The following is a 14,649-nucleotide window of genomic DNA, read 5'->3' as shown; positions in this document are numbered from 1 at the left end:
CTGGCCTAATCGCGATACGTTAAAGGTTGGAACATCCATTGTAAAGCTGAGCAGACCGCAGCTTATGAGCCACTGGCTTCAACCTCTGCTGCCTTCTCTCGCTTCGCCTTTTCCTTCTCTCTCGCACTCTTCTTCACATCCTCCCACTTGCTGTGGTACATGCGGATCTTCTTCTCCTGCTTCTGCGCCAGAGCTTCGAGTTTCTCGTGCTGCTCGGCCTGACTAGACAGCTGCGTCTCTAAAGCTCGCACTCTCTCAAGCGCATCATGCAAATCCGAAGTGGGCTCAGTAGATGGCGGGCCCTTGTGCGAATAAGGTGCACTCTGCAGGCTAGCCATAGACTGCGCGAGAGCAGCCATGGAGGCGTCCTGCGCGTGAAGCTCAAAGTTCGATAGCCGAGACGCGAGCTGCTCGAGCGTGGTCTTGAGAGTGGTATTCTCGAGCTCCAACTCTTCAGCAGTGCGCGACTTGCCGAACGCGGCGCGGCCGTGCCGTGGCGCAGCCCTGCCCTCTTGCGCGTCCACGAAGCCCTCTTCTTCCTCCTCGCGCGGGCTGTGCAGCTGCTGGTTCCGTGCAATGTCCGCGTACGAGTAGGTCCCGCCGCCCTTTTGCACGACGTAGAAGCTCTCTGCCGGGCCGAAAACTTGGCCGTGGGCGCCGCGTTGGCGGTGCTCGTCTTCGATGGCGTTGAGGGCGGCCTTGGAGAAGTACTTTTTGACGTCGGGTTCGGTGGCGGCGCTGACGGTGCGGCTTTTGCGGTCCTTGCGAGGCTTTTCTGCCGGTGCTTCGCTGCGCTGAGGCTCCTCTGCCGTGAGAGGCAAGCCTGCGTAGGCGAGGACGGAGGAGAGTCTGGACATGGTGCCGGTGGTCAAATTGCTGTAGAACGCGCTGAAGCCTTCATCGCCGGCCTTGTGGCGAGGCTGCTGGGTAGGTAGACTACCTGAGCTCTCCATGATCGAGGGTGGAATTCTCGGTGCCACTGTGCTTTTGGCCCTACGCTGGGACTCAGGAGAGAGTTGGCGGGATCTGGCCAAGGCGGCTGAGGAGGGCGTGGTTTGTCCATGAGGGCGTATGCCTCGCCTGGATGCTATGTCACGCGCGAGAGAAGGTGAAGATTCCCGAGCTCGGGCGTTGAGCCTGGAGGCAGCGACTGCAGAAGTGATCGCGGGCTTCTTTGGCGATGGCGTCTCGCTGGTTACTGCATCGACTTCCCCCACCTGCTCGCTAGACGGGATTTCGGAAGCATCCTGAGTTTCAGCAATCGCTTCGTTCAACTGAGCGGTGTTCTGGGACTTGATGATGCGTGCTAGCTTCTCATGCTGAGCCTCGAGCAGGTGCAGCACTCGAAGGGCTTCGCTGTCACCGGCGGTCTTGGCTGCGCGCGAGAAGTCGGCGGCTGCACTACGGTGTGCCTCCGCAGCTTCGTCCCAGTGGATATTGTCGGTCTCCTTGGCTGCTTTCCGAGCATGCGTATGTGCCTATGGATGCAGTGTTAGATCTAAGCAAGTAGTCCGGCAACTGTTAATAACATACGCTGTTCAAAGGAGCAATGTCGGCCATGATGACATTTAGTTAGGTTGTGTAGTTATGTGTCGAGTTCTTCAGAGCAGAAGCCTTGGAAATATCATGTTACCTCTGTATTACCTGCCTGACCGTCGCTGTTATCGGGTGACTTGATGTCTCGATGCTGCCTCAGGCACGTAAGAACGTGGCAAGCTCGCGCGTGGCGGGGTGCGAGCCGCTCAAGCAAGGACACCCTTACTTCTATGCGTACGAGGCGCAAAACACAAGCAGTGCTGCGACAGTTTCATGTCGCGTTCTATTCATACTCAGACATCTTGCTCGTAAGCTTGCATTTCATACAGCCCTTGTGTGTGGCGAGAATTGCCATTTCTCTTGTCGACGCTGTCCTCTTTCTACTCCACCTTTATCCCTCCGCGCTGGGCCCTTGGCCCTCAGGGCAGAGGTCACGAGTGGAGAGCTACAGCACGATTGTTGGTGCGCTTAGCGAAGAGCCGTCGCGGACCAGCAGCGATTTACCATCAATCCCATCGAGGAGCTACGGATCTTCGGCTACGAGGCTCCGTCTAGTCTTGGACCGCTAATGCCTGCTACTGAGCCTCTTGGCGCTAGCGCCTCTCTCCGAGAGCCGCGCCCACGACGTGATCATGATGAAGCCACCGCAAACAACTCCTCTACGCCCTCCCTTACCAGCCGCGCTTCCTCCGCCGGCGATGACTCTGCGGACGCTGCCGACATGAGGGCGTCTATGGACACTGCGATCGACAAGGTGAAAGAGCGCGCGAGACGATCGACCGACGAGCGGAGGGGCAGTGACGATTCGGTCTCCAACAATCGCCTGTCAGCGCTCATCGGGCGCGGTAAGAAGCTGAAGCGCAAGGAGAAGAGTCCGGATAAGAATACTCTCGGCGTACACTCTGGCGATTCTGGTGACCTTGCGGTCTCCGATGCGCGCTCAGATGGCTCTCTGCTCGACGAGGATGGCAACAGCAGCCTCCTGACGGATGACGGATCGGACAACGAAGGGTACGTAAAAATCTCTCAGGTTGCAAACTTCCCTGCCACAGCACGGTGGCTGTCTTTCTTCACGCAATACAATGTTAGCAATGTTGGAAGCATGCCCTATGCGACCCGAGTTCCGACCGAACGCGAACTTCTGAGAACCCTCCCTCCTCCCTCCCCAAGTTCTCCACTCTGCCAATGCTCCCCTCAAGAGACGGGTCTAGAGCGCGTGGTCTGTTTACAAGCCACTTGCACAAGTCTGCGTCTTCGTTACAAACCCATCAATACTTTTCGTCCAATGTGATACTATTCGTCGCTGTCGTTAACCTTGAAACCCGTGCAGAAAACCGGCCAGGCCGACCATCTCACCTCACCAATCCCACCGCGGGTACTTGACCTTATCCTCTCCACAACTCCAGGCACAAAGCCAGCCGCAAACAATAGGATCAACGTCGGACAAACAGGCCTCAGGGCCTTCCGTGAATGACTCCACGTCCTCACTCCCTTTGATTGTCGAGCCGCCCACCACGTCTTCTCCTGTGACGAACACGACCGCCAAGCGCAACCGCAACGCAAGCCCATCGCCTGCTGACAAATTAAGAGCTGGATTTGCTCGCAATCGTAGGAAGTCGAGTGATTCGGGTAAGAGTGGAGTGTCGGGAGAATCTGGGGGCTTGGGAGGGATAGGCGGGTTGTTCAAGCCGAAGAGTAGGAAGAACAGTTTCAATTCGCAAGAGCCGATAGCGAAAGGGTCACAAGAGAGCGTAGCAGCACAGGCTGAGCCCAAAGAGTCTGCCTTGCCGTCCAAGGAGTTCGAATCTGAACCTCAGCCTCAGCCTCAGCTTCAGGCGCAGGCAGCGAACGGTGCAGCTGCTGAAACTGAAGCCCCCCTTCAACCTGCCACAAAGCCGAATGAGGAGCAGAAAAGCACGCCGACAAGTACACCTCTAAGGACTCGAATTAATACCACGAGATCGCTACCAGAGACTCCGCCGAGCCGCCCAGAAACTCCAACAACCTTAGTAACACCACCCACACCTACAGATCCCTCGAACTCTACATTCCCTAAACTTATTAGACCTGCCACAACTAAGCAGTCACCAACAAGGCCTCTCTCTTCGGTCGAGAGCATTAGACATCGACGCGCGCAGTCGCAAACCTTGCCGAGCAAGCTTTCGAACTCGATTCCTGCCCCTCTAACACCGACTCTCGAGGAGGCCAAAACTCCAGGTGGAACGCTCACGCAACCAACCACTGCAACTGGCTTCTTCTCGTCTGTCTTTAACGTAGCTCAGAAGGCTGCTGATCAATTGACCACCAGCATCAATCCAGGCCAGAAAAACAAACCTGCGGGCGCTGCTGACAAGTCAACGGAAGGAGCAGGAGAAGAGTCCACCCCAGGTTTCGGGCTCTCGGGTGAAGATCAGAATACACCACGGCAGTCAGCGGTGGAGACTCTCGGGAAAGGCGATCTGACCCTGGGCAACCTGGGCATCGCTGAGTCAATGGACTCGTCCACTGACCTGCTTAAGCAACAAGATGAGGCCAGCGCGGGACCGCAGACAAACAAATTGGAGGAAGAGGCGGCTGCAAGAGCAGTGTCAGTGGCCTACGAAAAGCCCATTGCCTCGACGATAAGCCAGGCCACAGGAGCTAGGCCTCTTTCAATCGCATCGCAAGACCACCTGACCCTAAATGGAGACCAAACACCACCTCGATCTGGCGCCGATGGGGAAGGAATCAAGCGCTCGGGTAGTGTTCGAAGCAAGTTCAGCGGCCGACGGAGGCGTCATCGCGATAGCTCCGCGACGACGAACACCAACGCCACCATGGCCAACAGTATCGCTGCGGGTCTAAAGGACAGCGCTAGTGGCCTCTCCGGCGCGGCACCCACTGCCGCTGGCCACCGTCTAACTGGATTCGCCGTCGCAAGTAGTAAGCGAAACAAGGACTTTCACCAGCTCTTCCGCAGCGTTCCAGAGGATGACTACCTGATTGAGGATTACAGCGCGGCTTTACAGAGGGACATTCTTTTGCATGGACGACTATATGTATCTGAGGGGCATATCTGCTTTTCGAGCAACATCTTTGGCTGGGTGACCAACCTGGTGATCAGTTTCGACGAGGTGGTGTCCGTGGAAAAGAAAAACACCGCGGTTGTGTTTCCCAACGCGATCGTGATTCAGACACTGCAGGCCAGGAACACGTTCGCAAGTTTCGTCGCTCGTGATTCGACATATGACCTTCTTATCGGCATCTGGAAGATAAGCCATCCCAATCTGAAAAGTTCCTTGAATGGAGTCACACTCGACAATGCTGGAGCTAGTGACAAGACCGAGAAAGCGGACTCAATCGGCTCCGAGGATGACACGGACGAGGGCTCCGAGGACGAGGTCTACGATGAAGACGATGACGACGACGATTTTGGCAGTTATACAGAACCAGACGCCGGTCGTAGCATGGCAGGCAGTGATGTCGGCGAGCCTATACTGAGTCGCAAGTCTTCTGCTCAGCCGCTCGGAGCACCAGCACAGTTGAACGGTAATACCTCAAGAACGCTGGATCCAGCTGAGGCGGCGGCTGTTGGTGTTGCTCCCGGTGGTGACTTCCCAGGTCCGCCGGCACACGCGCCGACTGAATGTACAGACAGTGCCGAGCACTACGATCGACCTCTCACAGACACGACGATTCCGGCTCCCCTGGGCAAGGTGTACTCCATGATGTTTGGTCCCGCTTCCGGTGCTTTCATGAAGAAGTGGCTTGTTGATGATCAGAAGTCCCGCGAATTGGACCTCACCGACGACAAGACCGGCCTGGACAACGACCACAAGTCACTGACATTCTCTTACATCAAGCCGCTGTCTGGAGCGGTGGGACCGAAGCAGACCAAGTGTATCACCACCAACACTTTGGAGGCATTCGATCTGGAGAAGGCGGTTACGGTGAGCTGTAGCACTCAGACACCCGACGTACCCAGCGGCAGCGTCTTCACGACCAAGACGAAGTACTGCTTGATGTGGGGACCGGGGAACAGCACGCGAATGATTGCAAACTGCACGATCGAGTGGACTGGCAAGAGTTGGCTGAGAGGTATGGTCTCCAGCGATGAATTCCCCCAGTACAATTAAATTCTAACATTGCGCTGCAGGACCAATTGAAAGTGGTGCACAGGCCGGTCAAACACAATACGTCAAGGATATCACCACCGCACTCACCGCCGCAGTCTCGACCAAGCCATCCGCCAAACCCGGCGCCGGCCCCCGCAAAGGCAAGAAAAAGGGCAAAAAGGAAGCCTCCGACTCCGCTACCGCAACCGACCAGCGCCAGGCTGCCGTTGCAGACGAAAAGCCCAACTGGGGCGTCTTTGAGCCCCTCCGCGGGCCCCTGGACCCCTTCGTCTCTCTGCTCCGCCCTTTCTTCACCTCGCAGGTCATCATCGCCGTCCTCATCACCCTCCTTATGTACTCATGGGTCTTCCCCTCTCGCTCCCTGCCGCCTGGTAGCGTCGCCTTCCACGGCGCCCCGGAGCGCGCGGCTGCTTATGAGGAGCTGTGGCGCAGGGAGGAGAGCGAGCTGTGGGATTGGCTGGAGGACCGCGTCGGGCTCGACGGGATCTACGCCCCTAAGATGGACGAGAGGCAGAAGGTTCTCAGCGCCAGGGAGATGGGCCGCAGGCTGGAGGAGGAGGGCATGAGGGCTAGAGAGGTGGACGATGCTATTAGGATCACGGAGCAGAGGCTCGAGGCGCTGAAGGGTGCCGTCGAGCGTGGGAAGGGCGCGAAGGGGAAATGAGCGTTGGTGGCTGGCATTCCTTTTGAGGCTGATGCGTGGGTTTTCCTTGCTATTTGCATGTGTGTTTTCTTTTCTTTCTCTCTCTCTGTGTCTCTGTCTGATTGTGCATTGCTACGTAGCATGAGCGTTCTCGTTTGTCTGACATCCATCCGCTTCTGAAACATGATTCCACAACATGATTCCACCTCTCCGGTCGTTATGTACTTGTGTCCGTCTGTGGTCTTCCTCAAAATGGGCCGTTTGGCTTTTGTGATGGTCGAAAAAAACGATACCGCGAGGTATGTCTGTCCCTTCTCGAAGCATGTGTTTGAAGATGCTACATCTGCACGAGAATATCATCTTGTAGCCTCACCGAGCGTTTGAGAAGGGATGATCCTGGTACAACAATGGAGTTTCTGTACAAGTTGCTATGCGATTGCTGGCAACCATGCTACCTACTGTGTAACAATCTGGTATGTTCTACAGATTGTTCCGGCCGGTCGATTCACTCGTCGACTAACGCCCAATGTGATCAATGTATCGACACCACGCACCAATTACACCAGAATAGAACATATGACTATTACTTAATATCATTAGTCGTATCATACAACGCCACTATGCCCAACAAGTATATCTGAATATTACGTGGGCTGTTACTAACCTCATGGTCATGTGGATAGGGTAAACAGGGTTAGGGTTGGGGTATTGATGCAACTTCTATCCTGCGCTGCGCGGCTGCCCCTACAAGCCCAGGCTGCTCATACCGACGGTTGCTATCTATGGCAGCATGCCGAGGCAAGACCGTTCACGTACATACGGAGTAATTCTGCACAAGAAGCATCATCGTCGCGCATTTCAATAACTAATCCAAGCACCAGCACGGTCCCGCCAACCACGAAGCCCAACCTCGGCCCCGTCGGCTTTCCCAGATCGTGAACCCTTCAAACGCCGCGCGCGCGAAACCGCCCAACCTCACTCCATTCCCACCTGCAAGTCTTCACTCCACTGCACCGCCGCCATCACTACCCAGGCGACCATCACAGAAACAAGCACACCAAATGAATTAAGAACCTACCAGCCCACCCACCAGCATGCCTTCCCGCACGACCACCCTAACCGAGTCCGCCTCGCCCTCGGACTCCGCCTACCTCTCCTCCTCGCTCTCCTCGCTCTCCCGCTCCCGCAGCGCCAACAACCTCATCGTCCGCACCTACAAGCAAGCGACGCAGCTGTACCTGACGCGCCGCTTCCGCGAGGCCTGGGAAGTGCTGGACGCGATCGTGAATACGGGCGACGACCAAGAAACCCCGGAGCATGAGCACGGAGGCCAGGGCATCGCGCCCGTCGCGCAGAGCTCGCGCGGCACCCGCACGAAAGTCTGGGTCTTCTACCTCAGCCTGATCCACGCGATCGTGGAGATGGGGCCCGAAGACGGCGCGCGGGAGTTCGGCGGCGACGCCGGCATCTGGAGAGGGATAGCGCGGAAAGCGCGCGAGGGCGGCGCGTGGGAGGAGGTGGTTGCGCGCGGGTACGCGGGACAGGAAGGGGAGGTGGACGCGGAGGTCGTGGTGAATCTGGCTACGCTGCTGCTGGGACATATGCCGGATCAGAGGGTCAATCAGGGCAGGCTGGAGAGCTACCTTGCGAGCAGTGAGGATGCAGGCATGGTCGGGGGTTATGATGGGGTGAGCACGCCGATGAGCGCGCATAGTGCTAGTCCTAAGGCGCTGCAGGCGCGGGTCAAGGTACTGGAGCTTTATGCGCTGCACGTGCTGCCGGAGGTTGGGGAGTGGGAGTACGCGAGGGAGTTTGTTGAAGGGTGTGGGAATCTGGACGAGGAAAGGAAGGAGGCTTTCCTTGCGGCTTTAGAGGGGCTGAAGGAGGAGAGGGAGGGGTTGAAGAGGCGGGAGGTGGAGTTGCAACACCAGCGTGAGAGGGAGGCTGAGGCAGAGGCGAAGAGGAAGGAGCAGGAGGAGAAGAGGCGCGTTGAAGAGGCTGAGCGCGAGAGGCAGCAGCGCGAGCAGCAGCAGAAGGCGAACGCTGCGAAGACAGCTGCCAATACGGCCACAGCCAGCGGCAACGAGTCTCGGACGAGTGCTTTGAGCAACAATGGCAGCAGCAGCAACAGCAACGCGAACGGCCAGGCTCGTGGCGGGCAGCAGCCACGCTCTGCTCGCAAACCGCCTTCGTCGTCCCCGCAACAACCAGCAAACGGCGCAACGTTCCTCACCCGCGTGAGCACGCTGTTGCAACACCTGCGGCGCAACGTTGCGCCCTCGCTGCTCAGCACCCGACTGCTCATGTTCTTCCTCGCCTTCTTGCTGCTGGCCACGCGCAGGGACGTCCGGTTGAGATTGCGACGCGCGCTGGCCGACAGCTGGGACAAGGTCCGGCGCACGGTGGGCATGGGAGTCAAGGTCAGCTACGTGTAGGACCGGGGATGCCCGCGTATCTGTCATTGAAAGGGCCTTCGGAGCGCAGAGCGATATAGATTCGTACTATAGCTTGCCCGGAAATTGGATATAGGCTGATCAAGGCCCCGAGTCAAGTTCAATCTGCGAGCGTCAGACTCGGCCGAAAGCGAGCTGCGAAGAAGTCCGTCTCACCCTGAGGAGCACAGGGACCGCGATGAGGGTTCACTACTCCATGCTTGCTGGTGGAGAACCGTCTTCTGAGGCCCCTAAGTGGGCGTGACAATAATGATTCGGGAGATGCGAGACGATCATAAGTTTCAGACACGGATCGCATATTGCATCGGCACCTCGCTCGCCCTGGCCGCCTCCCTGCTAGCTGGGTCCGAATCTTGCGTGCAGGCCGCGAGGCTCCGCTCCATTGGCAGTCCACGTCTACACTATTGCATCGCCCGGCATGCAAGGACGAGGGGGTTGTGGCGAAGGACGCTGACGATGGCGCCATGCTATCTTTGTGCTGCGTTCGCCACTGGTGGACTGGTGGGGGCGCAATAGCTATAGCGAAGAAGGGGGCTGTTATAGGTGACCCGCAGATCTGTCGACAAAAGGAGGCATTCCAATGGCTGGTTTGGCAGTGCATGGCTGTGCTCTTGCATGTTTCAGGAGATTGTATTAGAGGAGCTCTCTTAATGAAGCGGACCTGGCAGCGTGCTGATTGCTGCAGGAACGAAGCTGCAGCCTGCGCAGGGCGAGACACCCGACAATCGCCAGTTCCTTGCATATGTCTATAGGCCTGCTATAGGTGGTCCGCGACGTCAACATGGCGGCCTCTCCCGTGTGGCAAGAAACCGGGCAGGACAGATCTACGCAGCCAGTGCTATCTGCCATTCGGTCTGACGTGAAGCCGAATGGGAAAATCATGGACGACTTCAGGCTGAAGGGCCAGAGTCACCTGCTCACTATCATGACGACTTCACGAATCGTGCGGGACCGTTGACTCATTCTCTGGTACTCACCCAGGTCTTACGGGCGTTGACTTTGTCTCCATCGAGGTCGCCGAGCCAAGGGCGAATAAGGCTTTGGCGGGACGGCATGCGGCCTCCGACACTCTCCAGACCATTGGAACCATGGTTCGGTCCCGACGAAGCGGAAAAGCTTCAAGGCCTGAGGGTTGCGCGGATGCGGTCCGGAGGCGCAGGTACACAGACGCGATTTGGTATTTGATATCCTCCTGCAGTAGTAGATCGCTGGCTTCAAGACCTAAACTAGGCGACGGCCTCCGCTTCGGGAGCAGGTATATCAGACTGTGGGCTGGCATATAGGACCGGTGGCGTGGGAAGGAGAAAGCATATGCGGCGATAGAAGGCGATGCCGCTAGGCCTGAAGTCAGATGGGGGATCGACCAGTACCAGAGTCCAAGGGCCTCAAGAACTGAAGGAGCTTGTCTCGGAAGCCGGGCCTGCATATGACCCACCCTGCTATAGTCGCCGGGGTGGCCGGTCTGCGCTGGCCAAACGCGGAATTTGGACGATTGCGCACGCTTTCACCAGAAGGTTCCGATGACGCCGCGCCGCGAGCGCCATTGCATCTGCCGGTAATGCTCGCCAATTGCCAGAGTTTACCTCGTCACAGTCAAAACAACGATCGTCATGCATATATTGCATGGCCGGGTCGAAAATAGTGCAATCCGAAAGCGGTGGCATGCAGGACCGGACAGTTCGACGATGCCATCTCACCCACAATTGTGGCTACCAGACTTTGCTCGCAAAGGCAGGCTTGGTATAGGTAGGAAAGCCCTGACGTTGGCAAGCGTCCCAAAGGTTGGGCTTCCTGCAAGCTTAGTCTGACGGTTTCCCGCCAAATTGGTCGGGACGCCAGGCGAGCGGGCCGGTGCTGACGCCAGCCGGGTAGGCCCAGAGGGGAGGGTGGTAGGCTTGGACGGAGATGGGACCACGGATGATGCCGGCAGGCAGGGCTAGGGCACGCTAATGCTGGAGACAAAAGCAACCCATCGAGTCTGTGCTGGCGTGAAGACAGCTTGGCGATGGCTTGGAGAGGCGGGCGGGCTGCGGGCTCTGGCGAGCACAACGGTGGCCAGACGCCTAGTGGTGTGGGGGTGGTCCAGCGCCTGGAAGGTGCTGACTTGACGTGTCGGCCTTGGCGGGATTCCTTGAGTCAGCTCGCCTCCAGCCGTCTTTTTCCCTCGAGGTACTGTCGTGTTATCGTCAAGTTGGGAATCGATCCATGGTAGGCGATCTTCAACGAGGTCGAAGTAGACGGTTAGGATGGAAAACCAACCACGCCAAGGTAGATTGATGAGCACCCCGCGCTTCCAGAGCGGCCTTGTCTCACAACGTGGCAGGCTGGCAGAGGGGGAGCGACACACAATCGTCCGAACACGGCCGCGCGGTGAGAGTCTTCTTATCATCGCACCGCGGGCTTCTTCACCGTCTCTTGACTCGGGCGTCTGATGCTGCGAGGAACCATAGCTGCGAAGGCGTCGATGAAGACGCGTGCAGAAGATCCTCGCTGACCGCTTGCTCGCTTGCCCGCTGCCTGCACACGTGCATGCAACTATGCAGCTGCGGCAAGGCTCTAGACACATGGCAACCCTCCACGCGTGTGTTTGACGAAGTTACCGCTCTTTCCATTCAGAAATTCCATTGACCGCCGAATTATCTGCCTGATATTGTCCGGGATTCTTGCGTTGACATCAGCAGGTAGCGAATCGCTTAGCTGTCAAATGGTACAGAGGTCTCGATCAGCTGTCGTGTACTTCGGCCGACGTCCGACGAGCCAACAGATCATGAAGAAATCCCTTGTCACTTCTGCTGGTCGTGCCAAAGAACCTTGTGTAAGGTCCATGGCGCCAAGCATCCTACCATGGATTGGAAGTTGGTCGATCGGAAAATCATGACCGTGTGTTGAGTTACCTCTACTCAGCTCATACGTCAGCGAGATTCCCTCGAAAAAAGCGCCGGAAAGCATATCGTGTCGGCCGAGCGTGTCCGTTTTCCTGTCTGGACGACCCTTGCAGCGCCAGCCAGGCGACCTGGTCGCGGGATGGAGGCGGGCCTGTCCAGTGGCCTGCAGATTCTCACGGACCGAGCGCTACGCGGAACGGCGTGCGACCTATGGAACCGGAGGCAGGTCCCCGGCGAAGTCTATCTCCAACCCAGCAGACACACCACGCTAGCCCTTGCGAGTCTGACGCGATCGGGCTGCCGGTGGAGTCTCCCAGCAACACTGGCAGGCGGCACAGATGCTAGCCTGCCGTTGCCGTATGCAAGTCATAAGCCGCCTTTCAACCAGCTGGAACAAGTCAGGTAATCTATCGCGACGGAAATTAGTATGCGCCCGTGAAGTTGGATGCCTGTGACCGCGGTAGCGGTAACAGTCAGCACGAGCGGTGCTGCAGGAGCAAAGTAGGCAGGACCAGGATCACCACGAATCGGGTCATGGTCGTGGGTGTATGGTGTGTCCTTGAAGACCTGTGCGCTGGCGCTGCATGAGCCAACCACAGGCGGACGCAGCCGAGAGACGCCAAGCGAGCGCTCTGTACCGAACAACATGCCAACATGCCCTCCGCTTGGAGGCTCTCCAGCGGCGCAGACGTCGCTCCAGACCGCCCTAGCAGGGATGCGACGGCGGCAATACGCACGGCATAATACGCAATAATACCTTCGGCACGGTGAGATGAAAGTATCGCGATGTACCAGGTACTGGCGATCGCTTGACAGGCGTCTACGAACACGGGCGGCGCGCAGCGGGCCCGGTCTGCCGCCAGAGCGCTGACCTGGACGTGACAAATATCCATGCCCACGGCGCTGGCCACGACGAGCGATGTGTGAAGGTCTTCTCGTCGTCATCCTCGGAGCGGCATCCGGTGGGGACGCCTGGACTGCTGGGTGAGGCTCAATGCCCAGCGCCTCAGGCGGCCACGGCGTGCTCTGCTCGCGCCGGCGTGTGTCTCGCAGCGCCTCACACGACAGGTCGCATGCAGTCGCCGTCCGAGGCGTGCGACGAGGGGGGCGCGGAATTGCGCCTCCCCTGCAGGCATGACAGGCGCCTCGCGGGCCGGTCGGATCGCCATCCCTACCCTTCACGCACGGCTGCGGCCAGCGCTGCAATAGCAGGTAGGTACGTAAGGACCAGCACCGCCCTGGGGAGCGCTGCGGACGACGCAGGGCGAAGCAGGCCGCTGCCGCGCAGATCTGGCCCCGGGCATGTCCGGCGACCGGCGACGGGCCATCCTCCACGGGCGACGACATCTCCCGGCCGATCCTTCTTTTGTGCTGTTCCAGCAGCCTGCCACGTCCGCCTAAGGCGCGGTGCTCCTCTCCCTCTCCCCGCCGCCGCAAGCCGCACGGCAGCCCCCGACGGCCCTGGGTGGGGGTATGTCATCGTTGCACACGGCCAATGCTGCATGGGCTAAGCTCGCGCTATCGACGATGTGTCGGCGGCCCGGCGGCCCAGCGTTGGTGAGGGGAGAGGGGAGGCGGGCTGGGGCGGCGCCCGACACCACCACCCGGCGCCGCGCGCAGGGCAGAACAACCAGGCGCACGCCGCACGCACGCGCATGCAGGCGCACCAACGTGTCCGCGAGTGCATGTTCCATGCAGTGCTGCTGAGACCTCTCGCCTGCGAGCACCGGAGCTGCGCCCGAGCCTGGCGAGTAATGCGCTGCGCGAAGGAGAGCAAGCAGCAAATGCAGCAAGGCACCGTGTAACCCCCCCGGTCGCGTCTACAGCGGTGCTGACCTGCGCCAGGCCACTGCCCAGTGCCCACCCACGTCCGCCCACTCTCTCCCCGTGCCATGTCGCGCGACTCGTGCGTCTTGCGCGACCGAATTGACTGGGTGGGCCTGCTCGTCATGGCATCCTGCGCAGCGCGCTGCGTCCGCTTCGCCTTCGCGAACTTTAAACCCCCATAGACAGCCGTGGAGCAGGCCACGACCGGCCACTGCACGCCGTTGGCAGCGCGCGCGCGCGGTAGGATCAGGTCCGCCCACGGTGCGCATCGCCTCATCGCTTCGGTGAGCTGACCTCCTCCGCCCCGTGCCAGGACATGCCAGGGCAGTCGAGGTCGCCGCCGCGGATTATCGGCGACTTTTCCCGCGCCGGTGTGCGCTTGGTGCTGCCGAGCGCACCAGGTATGCACTCTGGCGGGCTACTCTGAAGGTCTGCAAGTCTGTGAGAGCAGGCTCTAGGTTACCAGAGCCGCCAACCTTCAGACTCCCAGAGACCCGCTGGCTCGGACAATGTGGGTAACGACTGGAGCAGACGAGCGGCATCGCCCGCTGCTAAATCATCATCCTGGGGGCCCGCCATGGCAGGGTGTGAGGTGTCAAACTCTAGGCTCCACACTCGGCCTCTCCGCTTCGGTCGGGTATCTGCCAGTCGCCAATCGAGTCCCGAAATCTCAGGCCGCTCGGCACGATCTCGTGGTCAGGTCTGAGGCGTCCAGGGCTAGTTGCTGGTACCAATGTGTCGACGACGCCTAGCCTGCCGGCCGGCCCAACCTCTGGTGAGACCGAGCTGTCTGATAGCGCCTTCCCTGTTATTGCATTGAAAAGCCGGGCTGAAAGTAGCTTCAATTTGTTTCAGGCTCAGGAGCGCGCTGTTCTGATTTACTTTACGCCATTCGACGATCCGGATGCCATCCGGTAGCCGCACGAAGCTCCTCTGGGGACCCACACCTAGTCGTTATACGTCCACATAAGTCCTTGCGTCGAGCCGCATTCAGGCACGTCTCTAGCGCTCCTCTGTGGCAACCATCTACATCGCAAATCTCCTGGTGGGCTCAACCTGATCGATCTTAACGCCTGGACCGCCTGTACCCTGCTATACGGCTCCGATCCGGATCCACATCACGCCCACGTAAAGCACCGCTTGGCCTCCGCCCGGACGGTCCGTTCTGGAGACGACGGCATAATCAACCT

The 14,649-nt window shown here is 58.9% G+C and overlaps 3 protein-coding genes across 3 annotated transcripts; 2 read left to right on the top strand and 1 right to left on the bottom strand.

Annotated features, from left to right (window-relative positions):
* Positions 1-62: 62 nt before the first annotated feature.
* On the bottom strand, positions 63-1,626 carry WHR41_02373 (uncharacterized protein; the record flags this gene model as incomplete). Its single annotated transcript, XM_069370979.1, has 2 exons — positions 1,534-1,626; positions 63-1,478 (listed from the first exon to the last, which is right to left on the bottom strand). Exons 1-2 carry the CDS (start codon positions 1,558-1,560, stop codon positions 63-65), a joined length of 1,443 nt encoding a protein of 480 aa, XP_069231847.1. The 5' UTR covers positions 1,561-1,626.
* A 194-nt stretch (positions 1,627-1,820) lies between these two features.
* WHR41_02372 (uncharacterized protein) lies at positions 1,821-6,491 on the top strand. The gene is made up of 3 exons (XM_069370978.1): positions 1,821-2,547; positions 2,867-5,613; positions 5,672-6,491. Exons 1-3 carry the CDS (start codon positions 2,105-2,107, stop codon positions 6,313-6,315), a joined length of 3,834 nt encoding a protein of 1,277 aa, XP_069231846.1. The 5' UTR covers positions 1,821-2,104; the 3' UTR covers positions 6,316-6,491.
* An 897-nt stretch (positions 6,492-7,388) lies between these two features.
* On the top strand, positions 7,389-8,729 carry WHR41_02371 (uncharacterized protein; the record flags this gene model as incomplete). Its single annotated transcript, XM_069370977.1, has 1 exon — positions 7,389-8,729. One exon carries the CDS (start codon positions 7,389-7,391, stop codon positions 8,727-8,729), a length of 1,341 nt encoding a protein of 446 aa, XP_069231849.1.
* Positions 8,730-14,649: the final 5,920 nt, after the last annotated feature.

The sequence above is a fragment of the Cladosporium halotolerans genome, assembly GCF_011745625.1.
Source record: "Cladosporium halotolerans strain TM138-S3 chromosome Unknown Sca6, whole genome shotgun sequence".
Lineage (NCBI taxonomy): Eukaryota > Fungi > Ascomycota > Dothideomycetes > Cladosporiales > Cladosporiaceae > Cladosporium > Cladosporium halotolerans.
The sequence above is the reverse complement of the archived record's forward strand: the minus strand, read 5'-3'. Positions and strand labels throughout refer to the sequence as shown.

What these genes read in the sequence shown, in the direction of transcription:
- WHR41_02372 (XM_069370978.1), top strand. Translation starts at nt 2,105, where the DNA reads ATGCCTGCTACTGAGCCTCTTGGCGCTAGCGCCTCTCTCCGAGAGCCG. An exon ending in GACGGATCGGACAACGAAGG is followed by an intron (nt 2,548 to 2,866) that starts GTACGTAAAAAT and finishes AAACCCGTGCAG; the next exon opens with AAAACCGGCCAGGCCGACCA. An exon ending in TGGCAAGAGTTGGCTGAGAG is followed by an intron (nt 5,614 to 5,671) that starts GTATGGTCTCCA and finishes ATTGCGCTGCAG; the next exon opens with GACCAATTGAAAGTGGTGCA.